This window comes from Podarcis melisellensis, assembly GCF_964234715.1.
Source record: "Podarcis melisellensis genome assembly, chromosome: 11".
NCBI lineage: Eukaryota > Metazoa > Chordata > Lepidosauria > Squamata > Lacertidae > Podarcis > Podarcis melisellensis.
This window is the reverse complement of record NC_138543.1, coordinates 43,035,201-43,057,808: the sequence shown is the minus strand read 5'-3', so window position 1 is coordinate 43,057,808 and position 22,608 is coordinate 43,035,201. Positions and strand designations below refer to the sequence as shown.

Here is a 22,608-nt window from a genome sequence, read left to right as displayed (position 1 = left end):
CAACTCTCAAGAGCCCAATGATCAGGGACGACGGGCGTTGCAGACCAGCAGCCCCTAAAGGGCCACAGGTCCGTCCCCTCCCGCCCCAACCCCCCTCGCTTGGCCGAGCCGAGGCCTAACCTAACCCAGTATCCTAAAAGGGCAGCGCAGGAGCTGGCGGGACTCGCGCGCAACGGAGCCTTTTTTGCCCCGCGCCCACCACGAGCCTCCTCCTCCTCCTCTGGCCGCTCCCCGAGGGAGCCACCTCTCCCGGGAAGAGCCGCCTGGCAGGGGAGCGCGGCGGCCGCTCGCCTGGAGACCTCTCCGCCTCCTCCTGCTGCTCCTCCGCCTCCACCGGCTCCGGCGTCGGCGAGCAACAGTACGTGTGGCGGGCGGAGTGTCTGGGCTGGGAGCGGCGGCGGCGAGGGGAGGGGTTTGCGGCTTGGCGTCGCTGCAGAAGTGTCGGCCTCTCGGGGAGCCGCCACTGTGCGCGCGCGGGTGGATGCCCACGGGGGAAGAGCCTCGCTCGCCCGCCTGCCGCTTCCAGCTGCCGCCGCCGCCGCCGAGGCTTCTTGGGGGCTGCTCTCCTTTCGCCTCCTCCTCCTCCTCCTCCTCCTCCTGCTCTCCTCCTTGTCAACATCTCTCCCGCCCCGCGGTGGCGGAGGGGAGCCGGGATGTGAAGCCTCCGGTTCCGATTCGGTGGGCTCTGCCTCGATCTCCCGGGTGCTGCTGCTGCTGCTGCCGCCGCCTGGCTGCCTTCCCCCCGCGGTTCCCCGAGCGCCAGGATCCCTCTGGACCCCCTGACTCTCGGATCTATTGTCGAAGCCGGGAGGAGGAGAAGGAAGAAGAGGAGGAGGAGGACATCGCTCTGCACATCTGGGCGAGCGCATCTGGGCATGCAACATCGACCTTTCCTCCGGGGTGGGGAGCAAACAAGGAGGAGGAAGACCTTTCCCCCCTCGCCTTCTGGCTGTTTTTCTTTCCCCGCTAACCCCCCATCCTTCCTCGGAGGTTTCCATCTTTTAACTGCCTCTTAACACTGGCAGAGAAGGAAGGAAGGAAGCCAACGAGCGAGCGAGGGAGGTGGTGGTGGCGGTGGAGGAGGTGGCGGCGGCGGGGTTGGAAAAACCGAAGGCTGCTCTTTTTTCCCCCCTTTTTAATTTTTTTCCTCCCCCAGGGATTTAGTTCATGGGGATGTGTTCAAGGCAAGAGAGGATTCAGAAGGATATTGACATTGTGATCCAAAAGTGCAAGGCGGAAAAGGACTGCCTGTTTGCAGGTGAGTTTGCCAGCCGCTGCTCTTGGTTCTTCCTCGATGCCCCCCACTCCCGCGTCCATGAAATGCTTTCGGGCGTGTGTGGTTTTTTTTTGGGGGGGGGGTAATCTTTTGGTGTCGCCTCCCCCCCTCCAAATGGCATCACGATTCTCTGTTGACAGTTCTCTGTGAGAACAACGCTGATCCCCCCCCCCGAACGCTTGCAAGGATCTCTCCCTCCTTACCCCCACCCCGGCACATACAGACACGCACACACAACACTAATGCTCTGTGGGGCACCTAAGTGATGTGGGAGTTGAACCTCAAGCGCTGGATGCTTTCCTCAGTTAGGTTGCCTTTTGATCTATTTGGTCAGATCTGCCATCTGATTGATTTCGCAAGAGTCTCCCCCTGTTTTGTTTTTTGGTGTGTGTGATCAGCAGAGCTAAACAAAAACAAATATATATATATATATATATTTTAAAAACCCAACAGAAAACTGTGCCCATATTTTATGTGCATGGAGAGCAGGCTGATGGCATAGAAGAAGGCTTCTTCCAGGGTGGAACTTGAGAGATTATTATCTACAGATGTCCAGAGCTGGGCTGTCTTCCTTTTTGTGATCTCTCTCTCTCTCTCCACCCCATCTCTCCCTCCTCAATATTTGGCTTGTTGCTTTCCTCTATGATCATTACTTGCAATGTTTAATATGCGTTTAGCAGTCTGGCTTGTTGCTGCCTGTTGCCTTTACTGACAATGGAAATTCTTTCCGTTGCCATAGTACCGAGGCAGCACTTGTTGCAGGGAGGGGAGGGGGGTTCCTGCTGTAACATTATTTCTGTCTCCAACCCCCCCCCCCCACTTCAGACTAATCCCTGTGCCCATATTGGTGGCTGGCTGGGGGTGGGCTGAACACGAGAGGCAAGTTCACACGCCAGGCGTCATGCACAAAACGAACAATAAGCGTTCAGCAACAACACAGCTCTTTTGTGTTTCAGATTTCAGATACGCAGATTCCACTTTTACCTTCACCTACGTCGGAGGATCCAAAAGGTATGAGTAAGTTGAAGCAGCTTATTTTCCTTTGACTCTCTATTGATTCCAAACCAGCCTGTATTCAGTAAGTTAAGAATTCTCCCCCCTCCTTTTTTCCCCTTTGAAGATAGTGTTGATGCCTTGAGGCTTCTTTTGGAAGAAATATTGGTCTGGAAACAGGTGTTCTGTGGGGCGATGATTCGTCATCAGAGGCTCATTGATCAAGGGCTCTGCTCTTGCTTGTTTTGCCTTTCCTTGCTCTTGCTCTGAATATATGCAGGGTTATTTTCGACAGGTGTAGAGGGAGGTGGATCACCAGAACAGAAAGTAAGTGTTTTGAGAGGCGTGGGTGTAGAAGAGTCAGGAATGAGTAATGTTTGTAGTGCAATGCCCATGGAAATTCAGATCCCGTGTCAACCATCAGCAAAAGTAAAAGGAAGTAATGACAGCAGCGAAGGCAAGGCTGCAATACCTTAACATTGTTTGCAATTTTCTGTGTTAATGCTGCAGATAATTGAAATAAGGGGGGGGAATATTCAATAAAGTTTATGGTGCATATAACTATCACTTCTTTAACAGCTGAGCAATGAACCAATTAACTGTGACACACTTTGAAGTTATTCACAGTTGGTGGACATTGTTTTGGCTACAGTAATCTTCACTTCATTGAATAAATTTCACCCTGTGTTTCATTTTTTTATATAAAAAACTCCTGCAACAACTATGTAATTTTTTTATTGCATAATGTGCTGTATTAATGGGCAAAGAGGCTTGCCTGCAAGGCAGAAGGACTTTCAAAGGAAATGCTGTTGCGCATTGTCTAGATTAAGTTGCTTTTTGTAGTGTTATGTTGAGAGACTGACTAGGTTAACATTATCCCTCAAATATCAGGAGCAAGTGATTGGTTTTGAAATGGAAGCCAATCTTGGTGATAGTTTCAGCAGTTCATATCTGCTTTTTGTGTATACATGAAAGCAGATTTTGGTGATAGTTCCAGCAGTTCCTTCCTGGTTTGTGTGTGTGTGTGTTTGTAAAATATTTTCGAGTGATCTCTGTAGAAGGAGAATACATTGAAGTTTTATGAGAACAAGATGCCAAAAGACTTTTTTCCAATTAGAATTGTCCCCCATACACCTGCTTTTCTACCCATGGTAGAGGGAGTGCAAGTGGAGTGGGAGTGGAAGACAGAAGTGCCTGGCATGCTCTGCTCCATGGGGTCACGAAGAGTCGGACACGACTAAATGACTATACAACAACAACAACAACATCTTTCTGTCTGCAGGTGGAAAAACAGTTGGGTCAATTTTGACTGGAAAAAAGTAGCCCAAGGGGTAAAAATGGTTAAGGGTAACCAAGGGTCTGGAAAACAAGCCTTATGAGGAACAGTTGTGGGAGTTGGTTATGTTTAATCTAGATAAGAGAAGACTAAGAGGAGATAGGATAGCCATCTTCAACTGTCTAAAGGGCTGTCACATGCAAGATGGAGCAAGCTTGTTTTCTCCTGCTCCGGAAGGTAGGACTCAATGGCTTCAAGTTACAAGAAAGGAGATCCAGACTAAACATCAGGAAGAACTTTAAGTGGTAAAAGCTGATATCTCCTTCCTTGGAGGTTTTCAAGCAGAGGTTGGATGGCCATCAATTATGGATGCTTTAGCTGAAATTCCCACATTGCATGAGGTTGGACTAGATGACCCTTAGAATCATTTCCAACTCTTCAATTCTATGATTTTATGATTCTAAGCAGCACCTCCAACACACACACACATCCTATTTAAAGTCCCTGCCAGGTTGGATTTCAGTTTTTTAATCAAAATGTTGATTGCATATTTCCCAGCATCTTATCTACTTCAGCACTCTGGCCTGCATTCTTCAGATTAAACTGTATTTATCCATCGCTATATCACTCCAGCCCAATCCCTAGCCCTATCATATGGCTGATCGATCCAACTGTTCATAAGATGAGGTTGCTGGTGAGAACTTCCGGCACAAGGTTCCTATGAGTTACTCTTTAGGGTTGCACTTTGGTCATTTCTGTCTTCCTCGTGGGGCAGGAGTTTAGCTTGTTGTCAAATACTAAGGGCACCTTCCCTTCTGAATCTGCAGCCTAGATGTGCTTAAAAAGCAGTTCGGTGGAATTGTTTCAGATTTAAAATGATTGGCAGCTTGATCCTAAGTACATGAGCACTGTAATCAGACTTTGTAGCCATTCCTGTAGGTGTTGTTGCAACAGCCAAACTTGTGTTGTGACAGCTATTGTGGCACCTTGTGTGACACAAGCTGGTCAGAGTTGGATTGCTTCAGTATGTTTGTTTCCTCAACATCATTGGTGCACATATGTGCTAGTGAGAGGAGCTGGTGGTCCAGTTCACAGGTCTGAGGATGACACATCTGAGGTCAAAAACAAAACCTTTCTGAATTGTTTCTATGCAATGCAAACACTGCCTCATCTAACTAAGGCTTGATGTTGATTGCATTCCCGATAAGAAAGCAGCATCTGCAATCAGCTTCCAGCAGTGGATAAGGGGACATGTGGACTTCTTTTTCCGACTCTGGTTCTCCACTTTGTACTTTGACTGGCAGTGGGCTCTCCAGGGTCTCTGTCCAAGGTCTTCCTGATCACCTGCTACCTGATTCTTTTAACCCAGGGCTGGACAACGTGATGGATGTATGGCATGTGTTGCCTTTTTGATGGTGCTTTCCTGGTGTTCTGGGACTCTAGTTCTCAATAGCCCAGGCCAGCATGGTCAAAAGTCAGGCATAAATGGGAGCTGCTGTTGGACTACATCTGTGAGGCTCCAAATTGTTTTAACAAGAAATGCCAAGACTTGAACCTGAGGTTTTCTGATTGCAAAATGTGTGCTGTATCCCTGAGTTGTGATCCCTTTTCTAGTGGCTAATAGCCATTGCTAGGCTTGCCTTCCATCTGTGTGTCAGATTCCTTTCAAAGCTGCCTAAGCCAACGGCTATCACCACGTCTTTGGGTGGTGAGTTATGTAGTGTGTGAAGATTTCCCATTGTTTGTCCCAAATCTCCCATTGTGCAACTTCATTGGATCCCCCTGGATTTTAGCACTGTGAACAGGGATGCTTGAGGAATTCCTTCTTTGTGAATTCCAGTATCAGTTGACCTGATCTACAACTCAAGAATGTGCAGATCAGAATGCACTTTTCCGGTGACTTTTGCAATTCTCCAATTTTTTTGTGATGCCAAAATGCATATAATATGTTACTTTTGAGATAAGATATGTTCAGAAAAGCAAACTCAGAATGTGCATTCAGAAGTACATATTTTGTGAGAAAACGTGTTCACACAATTTTTAATACTTTTTTTAAAAAAGGCATCAGTTAAATAAGCTATCAGAGTGAGAAAAACCTTTTCCACTTTTTAGACACATAATTTTATAATACTCTGTGACGTTCACTCATAGTGCTCTTTTTCAACTAAAAGCCCCAGAATGCCATAGATTTTCTTTATAGGAGTAGGGCATTTATTTGGAAATAGCCCCATAAATTCCAATAGAGTAAGCAATACAGTGGTACCTCGGGTTACAGACGCTTCAGGTTACAGACGCTTCAAGTTACAGACTCCGCTAACCCAGAAATAGTACCTCAGGTTAAGAACTTTTCTTCAGGATGAGAACAGAAATCGCGCAGCAGCGGTGTGGTGGCAGTGGGAGGCCCCATTAGCTAAAGTGGTGCTTCAGGTTAAGAACAGTTTTAGGTTAAGAATGGACCCCCAGAATGAATTAAGCTTTTAACCCGAGGTACCGCTGTACTTTCCTTCCTAGTAAATATGTTCAGTATCGGGAGTAATATGTTGAAGATGCTATGAGTACATTAATAAGAATAACTTTCTATTACCCCAATTTAGCTATGGCAATAAGTTTAAATGCCAGTTACTTTTGCTATATGTTAGTGACAAACACGGTTTTATATTCCCAGCACAGGACAAATAGATGTGATTTCAGTCACAGGTGAGGTTTTTGAATGGGTGAAGTCTGCTATGAGAGGGGTTTGGAAATTGTGGTCTGTGGAGCTACATGGTGGTCTAACGGGAGCTACATTCAGATGGTCTGTGGTGTGTCAGTGAATTTGCAGTTGACGACAAGAGGCAGCAGATCCATCACATTAAATGTTGCTATTGATTTTTAATTGGGTTCCTTTTTTGCGCTTCTTCGTTTCTTCTATTACATTTTATTGTATTACCATTCAAATCCTATGGAATTGAAAATGTAGTAAAATAAAATGCAGTCTATCTGGAGTAAAGGAAGCAATAAAAGTACAATTTAAAATCATACAGCATCTAGCACTGTGCATTACAATTGCTACAAAAGCTAGACAAATTATTAAGTGGCCTCCAGTGATTTTCAAGCGGTCCATGGTTGGTGGGGAGTATGGCAACCGCTGTCCTATGAAATGCAAACTGTTGTCTTAGGTTACAATTCAAAACAAGAGTTACAGTATAATCCTAAACATATTTACTCAGTAGTAGGACTTCCTTCCATGCAAACGTGCATATGATTTCAGACTGAAGTGCGTGTAAGAGTGAAATCTTTTAAGCATGTTTACTCAGAAGTAAGGCCAACTGTGTCCAATATGACACGCCCGCTAGCATGTTAGGATTGCAGCCTTAGGCTGTGGAAACTTATTTGGAAGTACTGTAAACCCCTATGTAATCAACGGGACTTACTTTTGAGTGCAAAGGATCAATTCACACATCTGTTGAAATCCCTGAACTTAAGGTGTTTGTCCTGGACTGTGTACTGATGGGTCTGTGTGTATCTACAATAAAGTTTAAAATGTCTATCTAGTGGAAAAAGCACTAGATTTGAGAGTGTTTTCAGATTTCACAAGATACTGGAATTCACATTAGGGTGTTTAACCTCACAGCTTTAGGTCCTTTAGCTTCAAGCAAGAAACAAATGCAAACAGCATTTACAATTACAATTAAATTTCATAACCAAGGAAGTTAATGCATTTGCTTTCTCATCAGCAGTTTTAGAGATGCTTTGTACGGATGATCAATAGCTCAAGGCTGGGACTCAATGACCTTTTCGGTGCTGTGTGATTTATCGTGAAAACTCTTGCAACATTTTTAGTACTCAGATGGGTGCTGGTGATTTGGTTTGCTGATTATTATTATTTTTAGATATATGAAATTGGCTCCTAATGATTGTCCTCATCAGCCAAAATCTCATTCCTTGAACCTGCACTGGGTAATGAGCCTTGTGCATCAAATCACAGTGGAATGATGATATTGCTAAACACTCTATTGACTGGTCAAATAACTTCACATTATTATCTCTGTTATCTTTACAGCACTGTTATGAGATAGGTCAGTTTCAGCTGTCCTGGGACCCTCATTCTCATGTGGGTTAGCTGCTATGCATGCCATCCATGTATTGGCATTCATAGACCTGTCTTGCATTATTGCATGTTCTTCACATACTTGGACATCACTGTGGGACTGGATAGACACATTCTAGGAAATGGGTACTGAACACCCATTATACCAAACTCCTGAACCAGGAAATTGTTTTCCCAATTATTTGTGATCGGATTCTGAGTCTGGGAACGATCGGCTTGTGTAACACCACATAATGGATTCTTGACTGAGTTGAGACTTGAACAGGGAGTTTTCTCACTTAGTTCTTAGCCACCATACTATAGCAGCTTCCCAGAATTATTATTGTTTTTCTGCATGGGCAGTCCTCAAGCGTGGAAGATCATAATGTGTGAACTGGGCTACAGCAGTTAAATGCTAGGAGCAATTTCCATGATTGTAACAGCTGGATATGGTGTCATTAGAATCACAGCTATGCTGTTGGCTGCCTCTGCTGTTGCTTAGCTTATTCCTTCTGTTTCTCTCCAGAAGATCAGGGCTGTTTGGATGAAAAGAGAAAAGGTGTGTGTGTGTGTGAGAGAGAGAGAGAGAGAGAGAGAGAGAGAGAATCTGAGGTCAGTTAACAAATTCGGAGACACATTAACACCCTTCCTCTTCACACTTCTGGCTTTTTCTAACCCTCTCCGCACCAGGGCAAATCCTCATTTCACAGAGGACAGGGAAGGGATTACCTTTAAATGGCAACACCTCCTTTTAGTGGGCAGAGAGAAAAGGGAAATGAAAGAATAGGGAACAGAGATTAAAATAAAGACTGCAGCCAGTTTGAGCCAGTTTTGCCGTACCGAGAGATGATTGTATAGCTTTGCTTCTGCTGCCAATGGCATGTGATCTCCAGGGACTCAGTTACATTGGCAAAGAGAAAGCGCTTTATAGGCATTGTATATGCATTATAACACTGTGACACCAGAAGGTGCTGTAGAGTTCTGTTTTTGCCAACCCAATTTCTCATAAAAAGTTTACAATGCCTTTAACTGAAATGCTTCTTTGATGTGTCGAGAGCCAACCCAGGAGATGGACAGGGCTTGCATTATCAGTGTAATAGTAAAAGCTTTACTAGTTCGTGAGATAAATGGGTAAAGCAATCCTAACCCACAGAAGTCCACCTGAGGAGAGTTAGGATGGGGTGGAACTGCTGTTCCATTGAATGTTCTATCCACTGCAGCTAGGCTCCCAGCACCCCCAAATAAATCTCCAGAAATACAGATGCCCCACTAAGAGTACAGCTCATTTCAGGGGCATGGCAGGGTATGGATCAAGAAGCAGCAGCTACTTATCCCCTGACTCCTGTGTTGAAAATTGAATCCTTCTGCACTGGTCTTTGCATCTGTCTTGTCTATAGCTCAGGATAGCTCAGTCAGTATGGCATGAGACTCTTAATATCAGGCTTGTGGGTTTGAGCCCCATGTTGAGCAAAAAAAATTCTGCATTGCAGAGGGTTGGATTAGATGACCCTTGTGGTCCCTTGATTCTATGACATGTGGGACTAGCGGGGAGGAGTCACTCTGCCGTAAGCTGGGGTAAGCAAAGAGCAGCTTCCATTTGTAAATTGGAGTGCAATTTAAGGATAAAAAATTTGAAGCCTCCAGAAATCTGCTCACTTTTAAAGCTCTTGAAAAGATGTGTCCGCCTATAATATGCGTTCAGCTGGTCCTCCAGCAGCAGAGGCATGGGAGTGGTAGAGGTAAGGGGGCTTCTTGTGTCCTGCTCTGTGCAGCTGCCCTAGGATTTATGGCGCTATTACCACTGCCAACAGTATGCCAGTTGGGCAGGAAACCAGGTGAGCAGGTGAGGGGATTGGAGAGGAAGGGTTTGTGTGTTCAGAACACTGAAATGACTTTGTTCCTGCATCTACTTGTAAGAAAGAGTTCATCCAAATTTTATTTATTTTTTGGTTTCCATAGGATCGTAGAATTTGTGGGCTTCTGCAAGACAGTTTATTGTGGAGTTGGAACTAATTGTGCATGCAAGCTTCTCACAGTGTCCACACAATGCCCCATATTAGTTTTGCATTTAAACTGGATCTGTTGTTTCCCAAGGAAGTCCAGCGTTAGCTCAGAATTCAGTAATGGTCACCTTGGAAACATCGTTATATTTTATCAAGCAACTTGCAAAGGCCGAAGCTGAAACATTTTGCTGTCAGAATTTAGCAATTCTGTTTTGTCAGTCAGTGTAAAAAAAAAAATTGTTTTAGTGATTAACTGCACCCTACCAGGATCCAAAAGATACTTGTCTGATGCTTTCACATGTGCCCCTCTGTCTGGTAAATCTTGATTAAAAGAGTACTGGAAATTGTAGCTCTGTAAGGCATAAACTAGAGTTCCCAGGATTTTTTGGGTAAAGTAATGTGCTTTAAATGTGCTTTGTGGAAGCACCCTTTTAGAGTCAGAAGGGATGTTGGTGGTCAGTGCAGGATCGACAATGATGGGTGCAACTAAGCACTTCTGACAGATGGTTGTGCAGCCGTTGCTTAGAGACCTGCAGCAAAGGGGCAGCTTGCGTCTCCACAGGCAGTATGTTCCACTGTCAAACAGATCTTGCCCTAAAAAAAAGTTTATCCCAACCTGCCTCCCTGCAATTTCCACCCATTGACTTAGTCCTCCCCTGTGGAGCGACAGAGAGAACAAGACCGTCCCATCTTTTGTGTGAAGGTCTTTTCACTGCTAAGTTTAGATGTGATTGAAGGCCCTCGAATGCTAAACTGCCAGGAGTTCACATTGTTATGTTTTCCTTTCACCTGCCTGAGTTAAGCATTTGAAAGTCGATTATAATTCTTGATGCCTGATGCTGAAGAGAGGGGAATTCAAACTGGCTGACTTATGACATTTTTATTAGGATGGATAATGTTGACTCTGTAAAGACCTGCATCCCTTGTGGCCGAGGCAAAGAGAGGTTAGCATTTCTTCCGTGACTGTGTGGCATGTTTCTGCCTGTGAAGGGAATGAAGAGCACTTCCGTCTCAACTGGCTTCGCTCAAGTGCATGCAGGATGGGATTCTCAGACTGGCTTCCTTCATGATAGGGGGAAAAATACTTTCTCGTTTACTCTACTGTGCCCAGAAGAGAGATTCACAGCTGAAGCTGTATGACCAAAAGGTAAAATTGGCCAAGGCTGATGGGCACAGGTTGACTTTGCATTTTCAGGGATGTTAAATTGAAACAAGCTGTGATAAGTGGTGAATTTGCCTTTTCCACAAAAGTGAGAACCAGTCTTCATATTTTCAAAGTACTGGTTTGTTGGGGTTCCCCTCTCCTTATTTTTATGGTAAGAATTGCCCACTTTATCTTTCTGTTTCATTCCTTGCTTTTAAGATTGCTTTGCCCATTATTAACGATGCATGTCAGATTCTGTGCTTAAAATTGCAGCCTCATGACTACGATCACATTCCAGCCTGCACATCGGTGGTAGGTGTGCATGTTCTGAATGCTGAAGGTCTCAGGTTCAATGTGTGGATCCTCTAGCTTGTCATGGATCAGGGAAGAGATCACAGGAAAGATCCTTTGCCTGAGACCCTGGAGAGCCACTGCTAGTCAAAATAGACAATATTAGCCTAGATGTACAAATCAGCCTCACTGGATATAAGGCAGCTTCTTTTGATTCTAGGAAAGTTTTCCATTCCCCACAGGAAACCTCCCTGCACATTTGGAGAATGGCTTTGCTGTATTAGACCTTCAAGCTTATCTAATACAGCCTGTTGTTTCCAACACTGACCACCTAGATGCCTAGGGAATCTCATAAGTAGGACATGAAAGGGAGAACAGTTCCCTGGTAACTAGAGATTGGCAAATCTGTCAAGTTTGGTTTCTCTCCATTTCTCATTTTTCCAATCTTAAGTTCAGTTCTCTACATTTTCAAATCGGTTTGCATTTTTTAAAAATGTCCTCATTAAAATTATTTTGCATTTTAGTGCAAATTTCTCCTAATGCTCACATTTTCATATGCATTTTCCTCTAATACACACTTTTTCAAATATAGTGCATCTGTGTCAGTTATTTATGTGCATGTATGCACACACCTTTCTAATAGATGCATTTTTTGCACATATTACTTGGCTGGAGAACTGCACTGCGGAATTCGGAGAAGTGCAAATTTCAAAGGATGGCTGTGTTTTGATTCTCATATTGTTTCCAAAAGTGTGAATTAAGTAAGTTCGCCTTTAAATGTGAACTGAGTTGAATTTCTCCCAAATCCATCCTAGAAACTAATACTTGCTGGCATATTGCCTCTCAGTAGGGAGTGGCTAACTGATGTTGTTCAGTTGGTGCCAAAGGGCAGGTTCCTGGAAGTTAGGTTTGCTATATGCTGGTAGGATGAAAGACCTAGGAAAACGGGAAATGGAATGTAGGAAGTTGCCTTTATATTGGAGGCAGACCCATGGTCAGTATTGTCTACACAAGGGGCAGCCAAAGTGGTTTCCTCCAGATGGTGTTGGAGTAAGACTCCTGCTATCTCTTGCCATTGGCCATGCTGGCTGGTGTCAATGGTAGCTGGAGTTCAGCAGCACCACATTGACTCTGTCTGGTCTACACTGACTGGCAATGGTTCTTCAAGATTCAGATGGAGTCTTCTCTCCTGGTCCTACCTGAAGATGCTCGGGATCAAACCTGGAACCTTGTGCATGAAAACCACATGCTCTTATCACCAAGTTATAGTCCTTCCCCAAAGGATAGTGTTTGGCACAAGGTCACCTGGTGAACTTCATAGCTGAATGGGTATTAGAAGGTCTCATCCATCTTAATTTGGTGCAGTAACCATTGCACCACATGCATTCCCTTTGGCATCATCACTGTGGCCATGCAGAGTCATGGATTCCTTGGCAATTAATTGCTCAGGGTCTGATCTCAAAAATAGCAATGCAATGAAATTAATCGGGCAGGTAAGGAAAAGGCTTTATTCACCCTAGTTTCTGCACAGGATCTAAGACTGTAGTTTTGCTGTCATTTCAGTTCTGGCTTCCCGTAGAGCCCAGCATGCGATTTTGGTAGTTGGATCAATAAGAACATCTTTACTCATAAACGGTATTGAGCTGCAATATTGTGGAAATTACGTGACAATCAGATTTAGACTGGACATAAATATGGGCAAAGCAGGGCTGGCATTTGAAGGAGTTTGTCATCCCCCCCAGGTCCCACTTCAAATAAAGTTAAAGGAAGAAAAAAGAAAATCTCCTGTGGAGCTCAAGTCTGTGAATTGCATGGATTATCATAAATAATCCTTTCCCTGTGAGGCTTGAGTAATCATTTTTTGGCTGTCTGACTGGCCAGGCACTGCTTCATTTTTCGAAAAACGATCTGCGTTCACATTTCTGAATTATTGGAGCTGTTTGACAGGCCTGAAGTGTTTGCTGGTTTAGGAAGACTGTAATTAGGAATTTATTAGTCGAGAACATCTTTGTGGGATAATCTGGGCACTAAATATGGAACAGGACTGTATAGCAATTTTGATAATTTTTAAACTGCCATTTTTGGAAAGCTCTCAGACAAGTTGAGAGATCTCTCCCCCCCCCCCCCATATTGCAGGATGCTAGGGCAAGATTTACCTTCCATTTAAACAGCGGCAGCTTGGCTATTTATTTATTTATTTCCGCAGGAATGAAAAAAATGACATTTAGAATTGCAACGCGTATTTCTGTTGTTCTACTTTGCTGCCCTGCTTTCTGTGGGATGCTGGCCATTCCAGAATCCAGAGGACTTTAAGGAGTGCTGATCTGGCACCTTTGCAAAGGATGGCATATTGTGCCCTGGAGTCTGCAGATATTTGTACTCAGTTTATGTAAAATGAAGGCTTAGTACTTCTTTCTTTCTTTCTTTCTTTCTTTCTTTCTTTCTTTCTTTCTTTCTTTCTTTCTTTCTTTCTCACCCTCTCTCTGTCTGTTTTAAACAGGGCTTTCCTCTTAGTTAACAAATTGATTTCTAATGGCCTCTCTGGAGCTGATTCCTGCATGATCAGGTTTTCTAAATCACATGGGGAGACGTCACATGACTCCCTTCACCCTTAAACCTGGTGTAGGGCTCTGCATGGAATAACACTGGTGTGCCGGGGCAAGGCTTGGCTGCAAACTCCCCAAACCCTTCCTCAGCTGTGAAAGCTGGGGCTGATGGGAGCTGTGGTCTGCCCCATCTGGAGAACACCAGGTTGGTGAAGGCTGCTTTAAAGGTAAAATAAGTACAGTGCTACCTCAGTTTACAAACACTTCTGGTCACAAACACTTCGGGTTACAGACTCTGCTAACCCAGAAGTAGTACCTTGGGTTAAGAACTTTACCTCAGGATGAGAACAGAAATCACGCACCGGCGGCACACATAGTTGTCAATGTTTCCCTATTTTAAAGGGAAATTCACTTATTCCGAATAGGATTCCTCGCAAGAAAAGGAAAAAGTTGACAGCTATGACGGCACGGCAGCAGCAGAAGGCCCCATTAGCTAAAGTGGTACCTCAGGTTAAGAACAGTTTCAGGTTAAGAACGGACCTTCAGAACAAATTAAGTTCGTAACCAGACGTACCACTGTAGTTTCTTAGAAACGGACCACCAGTTTAAGGAGTGGTGCAATGTGTTTCCCTTAGGCAGTCCCACTTAGTAACCAGTTGTTATTAGGAGGGGAAGGCTGTAACTTACTGGTAGAGCATTTGTTTGTATGCAGGAGGTCCCAGCTTAGTTTCTGGCATCTCCTGGTAGGGTTTGGAAAAAAATCCTGCCTCAAATCCCAGAGAGCATTACACCACTGGACTAGATGTACCAGTGGTCTGACTCAGTACAATACAACTTCCCAAAGTTCTTATCTTCCTGTATTCCTTTTGCACTTGCTTGCATATCCATATCATGATGTCCAAATGAGGCACATAATACCTTTCTCCTCAAGTCATTTTAAAAATCCTGGCTTTTATATCTATATACTAAAAAGCATATCAAATGATACAAATATATATATCTGCATATACATCTATGCAGCCTTCTAAAGAAATAGGCATTCAAGTGTGAAGTTCCCCAGAACAACAAACTTGTTTGAACCGGAAGTTACTGGTCTAGTCAATTTCACTTTTCTATTTACCTGCATAGAGCCAAGAGAAGTGATGGTCATAAAAGAATTATGATGATGGAGAGCATTACCATTTCCTCCTGCTAGGAGACTTCATCTCTCAAACGTTGTTCTTAGCGTATTTTTTTTTTTTTGCTGAAGTTGGGCTCCTGTTGCACTAGAAGAAAACTACTCCTATTGCTTTGTGTAAATATTAATTCTGTACCCAGCCAAAATGTGAGGCAGAAAGCTTATAAAGTGGCATAGACCATGAAATTCCACCTTATTCTTCCATCCCCAGTTTTATGTTTCTTGAATGTTCCTGGACTATCATTCACAATTCTCTTCCACCCAGTCAGTAAAAATGGCAAGATTAATGTGGTTAAGCTTGGATGTTTCCACTCCAAAGTTTAGGTTGGATTAGATTACAGGGGTCGGCAAGATTTACCAGGCATGGACCGGATCACTCCCGCAGAGATCCTCCGTGGGCCGGACCGGTGCAGCACGATGCTGGAAATTGCATCTGCACATGTTCATGACTCCGGAAATCGCTTCTGCGCATGCCCAGATGCCGGAAATCACGCCTGTGCAGAAGTGATTTCCAGAGCCGCAGAAGAGAGTCCCTGTGCCATGCTGCGCCGGTTTAGCACAGCGCACAGGGACTCACTGAGCAGGCGGCTCAGTTTGGGGGCGGCTTATGGGCCGGTTAAGTGACCCTCATGGGCCGCTTCTGGCCCATGGGCCTTAGGTTGCTGACCTCTGGATTAGAACCTGTGACCTGCCAGAGGATTTGGGACTTCTGCTGCCATCAGCCCCAGCCAGCATGGCTAATGGTCAGAGATTATGGGCCCCATGATCCACCTTCTGGTTTAGGTGGTGGTGTGTTTGCAAGGCCTACTGCTTCATTCAGCTCTTCACAGGTTTGCTTTCCCTTTAAAGAAAATGGTGTCAGGGTTCTGTTACATGCATTAGCATCTAACGTGTAGCTAGCTGCTCATTTACATTGTCAAGGAACTGGCTTTTGCCAGAAAATATATTTTTCTTAGTTATTGGTAAAGGCCCACTATTCCCCACCCCCTTAAATAAAGCTGAAAATAAACAGATACTGTTTGTTCTCTGTTACTACTGCTAGGAAACTAATGCTATTGTTACTGTTACCCTTCTGAAAAATAAAACCATCCTTCAGAAACAGATAACAGAGACTGAAAAACAGCTAAGGTCAGTCAATTGCAGTGGGTTGACATAGAAGGCAGATAAGAGACAGGGACAGTGCTCATGGTACAGGCGCCTTGATATATCTACTGGTTAAAAATAAATAAATCTGTGTCTGTATAGCTGCACTGGTAAAAATAACAAAGGAAAAAAGAGGAAACGCTGGTAATTTCAGTTTGTATGTCATAAAACTAATAGTTTTAGCCTGATGAAGACCAACATCCTGGGTCAGGTGTCACCAGTACTCCACACATCAGAACTGGTGACCGCACACTTGAGATGGCAAACAATCTTGTCTACCTGGGTTCAACAATAACCAACAACTTCTGCATCAATGCTGATCTGGGCAAACATATTGGCAAGGCAGCTACAACGATGGCTCACTTCTCCAAATGGGTATGAGAGAATGAGATTCTAACAACCAATATGAATTTGAAGGCCTACAAGGCTTGTGTGTTGGGCCTCCTGCTTTATGGTAGTGAGTCATGGGCAACTTACACCTACCAAGAGCAATGCCTCAACACCTTCCACAAAGATGGGCCCTCCCAGGCCTAATTCCCAGCATGTTCACACTCCTGTCTCAGTGACAATTACACTGCCTTGGCCATGTCCACAGAATGGAAGATGGCAGGCTCCCCAAGGATATGCTCTATGGGGAGCTGGCTTCAGGCATTAGGCCTGGTGGCAGACCAACTCTGCATTATAAAGATGTCTGCAAACGTTCCATGAAGGTTGGCAACATTAACTTCACTGTGTGGGACTCCCTTGCAGACGACTGCAGTGCCTGGAGCTTGTCTATCCACAGCAGTGACCAAAGGAGGAATGATTTCTGGGAGGAGCTCAGAAAGGAAGAAATGCTATGGTACGCTTGCATCAGCACAAGTGGACACTTTCATTTGCCCCATCTGCAGCAAAATATGTCTCTCCCGTATTAGTCTCTATAGCCATAGCAGGTGATGTGGCTCTCCAACAGTTTGACTTAGCCCCTGAGGGTATACTCTTCCATTGTCTCTCAATGCCAGACAGATGCCAAGCAACCAACCAACCAACCAGCTGGAATTCTATATATGGTAAATTGAGGAGAATCATCTTATGCTGTCCCTCAGATGGTATCTAGAACATGGGTAGACAAACTTAAGGCCCGGGGGCTGGATCCAGCCCAATCGCCTTCTAAATCCAGCCCATGGACAGTCCGGGAATCAGCGTGTTTTTACATGAGTAGAATGTGTCCTTTTATTTAAAATGCATGTCTGGGTTATTTGTGGGGTATAGGAATTCATTCATTTTTATTTTTCCCCCCAAAATATAGTCTGGCCCCCCACAAGGTCTGAGGGACTGTGGACCAGTCCCCTGCTGAAAAAGTTTGCTGACCCCTGATCTAAAAGAAAAGTGGCATGAGGTTGTACTGAGTAGTGACAAATGGGCTGTTGCCAGTGCTGCTCATGCCTTGCTGGGGTAGGACCTTTGTGCAACACACCTGGGATGCAAAGGGGAAAGGGGCAAAAGTGCTAGCACATGAACACCAAAGATGGACTTGGTTATGGGATGGTCCAAGCAACAGGGAAGGTACCTGCTTGCTTTATGCTGTGCACCTCAGTCTCGCCACAGTGGCTCCTAGAATCAGGCTTTGAGCCAGAACTTTTCAGACTCCTAAACTCCTAGACTTAATTTTTTTTGTCAGCAAAATTCTCTCTTAGCTCTGCACAGCGGCTTTTGACCATGATGTGCTCTTCTCTCTACATGAGAGGAATGATAATAGCAATGGGAGTTCCAGGCGTGCAGGGAAAGCTGACTGTCAGGATGGAATTGAACTTAGCAGTTCTTGCATCTGCGTGGAGCGTTTTGGCTTAAGTGTCATGCCCTGAGGAGATGGCAAATAGTATAAATTTGCAGGCAAATATATCACGATAAGCTTTTATTAATTTTTAAATTAAAAAAACAAGGCAAGACATGCTTTAGGATATAGAGCACAACTGAAAAAGATTTGTAGAATATGTTGGAATGCTGAAGCCCTAAAAGGCTAATCACTCTCCCTTCTCAAATTTTGGAGCCACCCACGGTTAGGCACCTTTAAATGCACGAAACATTTAACGCATCATCATACCACTTTAAACAGTCATGGCTTCCCCCAAAGAATTCTAGGAAGTGCAGTTTGTTAAGGGTTGTTAGAAGGCCTCTATTCCTCTCACAGACTGGTTTCACAACCAGTCCTTCTTCCCAGGGAACTCCTGAGAATTGCAGCCCATCCCAACAATAATTAACACATAATAATTAATAGTTAAAAAGCGAGAATGAGAGGGTCAGAGAGATGTCAGAAAAATATTTTGGGAGAGTAGCCCAATCTGCATTATACATTTAAATCAGAGTTCCTTGGGAAGAGGGATTGATTGTTAGATCACTCTGGGAATTGTAGTTCCAGGAGGGGAATAGGGGTGTCCTAACAACTCTTTAACCCCCCCCCCATCTAACTACAGTTCCCAGGATTCTTTGAGGCAAGCCATGGTGGCTTAAAGTGGTATGATACAGATTTACAGTGGTACCTCGGGTTACAGACGCTTCAGGTTACAGACTCCACTAATCCAGAAATAGTACCTCGGGTTAAGAACTTTGCTTCAGGTTGAGAACAGAAATCGTGTTCCGGCGGCATGGTGACAGCGGGAGGTTAAGAACGGACCTCCAGAACGAATTAAGTTCTTAACCCGAGGTACCACTGTAAATGAATAGTGCCGATGGGGCCTTTTTACTACATTTGCTGTGGCTCTTTTGCTGTACTATGTTTAGTGCCTAGCCAGTTTGTGAACCTATGTCTGTCTGTAGCTGCCCTCTGCAATTTGGCACTAGCTACGATTAGTGGAAATGCTGGTGTGGATGTGAATGCTAAAAACAGTTTGATCTGAAAATGGAAGGCAGTGCAGAAGATGGGTGTGAAAGGCTAGGTGGTTATGATAATGTGGGGGCAGTCTAGACCAGGGATGAGGAACCTGTGGCTTTCCAGGTGCTTTTGTACTGCAACTCCCATCAGCCTCAGTGTGCATTGACAATACTCAGGGATGATGGGATTTGGAGTCCAGCCATATCTGGATGACCACAGGTTCTCCCAGCCTTGCTGTGTGCCTTCCATCTATAGTTAGGAGATTGAACAATGTTATGTATACACTCAGTCTATATCAGAACCTTGGACAGATCCTTGACATCGGTAGCTCTGTTCATGTTTTATAGTTGGAGATCTCCCTTCCCAACCACCTAAGGATAAGTGGATTCTCGTTTGCTAATTTCCTCTCCTCTAATGGGATACTGACAGGATTTCTGAGGACCATCCATTACAACAGCTTAATTGAATTTACCATGTGATCGTACATGCAGCAGATCAAGTACACTGGAACAGAGAAACCTGTCATCTGCGCCATGGTTACCATGGTAAATCAAATCTTTTCAGGGGCCTCATTAGTCAGGAGAGCTGATATACCGTATTATAGAGAGAACCAAAAGGCTTTTTGTCCTATTCCACAGGAGTGTATAACAAATTTATATGTAGCGCAGTCTCCCTCACCCCCTCCAGCTTGTGCTATAGCAGGAAGAAACAAAGCCTTGTTTTCCAACGTTGTCCTTGGCTTTTTAGGCTGCAGTTGTTTAAAGTGATTGACTCCCTCTAAAATCCCCCCAGAGCTAATGCAGCCATCCTCCCAGGATCAGTGAGCTATGTTCCTAGGAGGAAGAAAATTGGGAATAGCTGGAGGTAGTATCTGCACTTGATGCAGACACATTGAAAAAAAATGTGACTGGGAAATGCTGCTTCCATCATTGGCTGAGTGAGTTCCTGCTGCTCAGCCCCACTCCCTTGCCTCAGATGTCCTCAGTGGGAACTGACAGCAAGAGGAGATTTACTCCACCATGCCTGGGTGAGTTCCAACTGTTCTGCCCCACAGCAATTGTCTTCACGGCCCTTGGGGGGCTTGCAGCTTTCTGCATGATGTCTGAAGGGAAATCCCAAAGGGCTACCATTCAGGGATGAGGACAGAAAATACTGCCTGAGCAATCCTGGCACCAGAGGGACACCCTGGTATTTCTGTTCCTGATACTGCACTTGAATATAATTGCATTTTCCAAATCTAAGCCACTTTGAGAGCCTCTTGGGGCCATAAAGTGGGATATAGTGCCGATAAAACTATGTTCCAGAGTGTTGTACAAAGAATGACCTTAGTATCTCCCTCTCTGAGACATGTTTGTATTGCCCATAAATGAGCCAGCTCATGTATCCCCTTTGCACTAGGTTCTTGAGACATGGAATGGTGTGACTCAGTTAAATGCCCTCTGTTTTCAGTTCCATGTCTTGTGCTAAATATTTTTCAGATTGATCCCTTTCCCTGTCAGTTATTACATCATTACAGGTTCTAGAGCATGCTTATTCTATATGATTTACATATTCATAGCTGGAGCTCCATACACATAGGGTTAATTGGATCTTCACAACCAACAATATATTTGGTTCGGACCCAGTTCTCACGCTTGGTGTTATGGGCACAAGACACAAGAAACCTCAAGTGCAGCCCCATAGAGAACAGAAGTGTCCATTTTAGGTCATCCACAATTTAGCGATATGTCCAAATCCTTAAATGTGATTAATTTTATCTATTGCTTCTGAAAGAAGCCAGCTTTTAAACCTATGGTGCGAAGTTGATTTGTTTCAATAAGCAGTCATCAAAATTAACCACAGTTTGTTATGACTGTGGTTAAAATGGAAGCAAAAGCTTCCCAACTTTGGTTAGGCCAGAGGAGGAAGAAGGAACATGGTAGCTCAAGGATTACCTAGGCTTCTCCTTGTACAGTACTTCTAAACTCTGGTTTAGCAGTACAACTGAACCAACCCACTGTATGTTATATTGTCATTGATGGTTTGTAAGCCTCTTCAAAAATCTGTTGTTGGAGTTGCAGTCTGTTTTTAATGGTGTTACAGTATTCTTAAGAAGATGCAGGTTCACAGATTGGAAGTTCCCCTTGATCCAGCATAGTTTGATGCTGGTTCAATCCCTGGCAACACTGGGAGAGAATCCTGTCTTAAATTCTGGAGAGCCTCTGCTAGTCAGTGTAGGTGGCACTGAGATAGATGAACCAATGGTAGGGCTCATTAAAAGCAAACTTCCTATGACAACTTGCTCTAGCTTAGGGTGGAAGGAGCATCCTCTTGGCTGATTATCCTCGTCTGGCTCCTGCTGCTGCTGCAGTTACTTTTCTCATTCCAAATCCTGGTCAAGTACTTAGAGCACTGATGTATTAGAAATGTAATAGAGAGAGAGACGAATGCTAATTACAAAAAACCAAGTTAGTCAACTGTCACTGTGATAAACTATTGTAATCAACTGTTATTTATAGCTCACAGTGTAATGCAAATATAAACGTATGTGAATGATATTCAAGAGATTGAACATCTCCGCTTGGCTCTCATCCTGGAAACTTAAAGAAACATCCAAAACAGTTGCAAGACTTGTGTTTTTTTTAAAAAAATGAGATTAAACAAATAAAACACACAGGCAACTATAAACGAGAAAAGTTCGTGTTGCTTATGGTTTTGTATGTTGTTATAAAAGTGATTTAAGCAAACAAGGAGGTAGGGGAGCAAACCAGAGGGAAAACTCAACTTTTTTTTTAAAAAAAGGATAGAGTAAAGGGCAGGAGTGGTAGATTATCTGTTTTGCACACAGAGGTTCCCTGGTTCAATCCCAGCACCTCCAGGTATGGCTGGGAGACAGCCCTGTCTAAAATCTTGGAGTGCCACAGCCATTCAGCAGGAAAACACTGAGCTATATGGACCAAGGAGTTATCATTCTTACCATTGCTATCATATGGCACCATGATGCAGTTGAAAAGATAACACTGCATAAAAGAGCATTGTGGGCATTCTGGAACAACTTGGCTATAGTCAATTAACCAGCACTGAAGCACTATATATTTGGAACTAACCACAGCTTCAAATAAGTGTTTACTCAGTGGAAAACAGGGTAATAGTTTGGTCCCAGGCCATGGTCTAAAAGTACACAATGCAGCAATATAGCTGAAGCTAAGCAGGATTGGGTCTATTCAGTGACTGGTGGGGAACGCCTTCCAAACTTCCTTGCATGTCTGGAGGAAACACAGGATATCAATGTAATAACTGGGGGTGCCATTCAGTTCAGGAAGCCTTACTTGAACCAAATTAATTGTAATTGATTAAATCTGTATGCATTGGCCCAATAATTCTGAACAACTGGGTTTAAAAAAAAAATCATACTGAGGCGGTGCATGTATATGTCACATCAGGTGGCATCTTGGAAGAGGAATCTCATCATTCCATCTTTTAAGGAGGTGCTTTTCATCTATGGTTTTTAAGATTTTAAAAATCACTTTTTTGGGGGGGGGGCTTTAAATATGTCTGTCTGACAACAAAGGACATTTTTGCTGCCGGAAAAAAAGGATAAAATGAAGCCTTCCCCTGAACCTCTATTCCATGCACAAAAGCTGACCGGACTGGAAGTTTTATCTTGCTTGAACACCCTACATGGCAGTTGACGACAGCAGGACAGGACACACACATAGAGCTCTGTTCATTCACTGCCTTTCAGTATCTGCTGCCCGAGGCTACTGCCTCATTCTGCCTAATGACAGGGCCAGCCTTGACTTTTGAACTTGTAATTAATTAATCTAACAGTTTAGCCCTAGTAATAATGTAATTGAGAA

The 22,608-nt window shown here is 44.1% G+C and overlaps 1 protein-coding gene across 6 annotated transcripts in view; it reads left to right on the top strand.

Moving 5' to 3' along the window:
• The first annotated feature begins 263 nt into the window (after positions 1-263).
• The window catches only part of PARP8 (poly(ADP-ribose) polymerase family member 8), a 173,379-nt gene continuing 151,034 nt past the window's right edge, over positions 264-22,608 (top strand). For 2 of the 6 annotated variants that reach the window (XM_081929647.1, XM_081929650.1), the window contains exons 1-2: positions 433-1,258; positions 2,233-2,293. In XM_081929647.1, the coding sequence (XP_081785773.1) occupies positions 1,168-1,258; positions 2,233-2,293 (152 nt within the window). In that variant the 5' untranslated portion in view covers positions 433-1,167. Of the gene's footprint in view, positions 359-432; positions 1,259-2,232; positions 2,294-22,608 lie in introns of those variants that run through there. The other 4 variants (XM_081929651.1, XM_081929649.1, XM_081929646.1 and 1 more) reach the window with 3 other exon arrangements.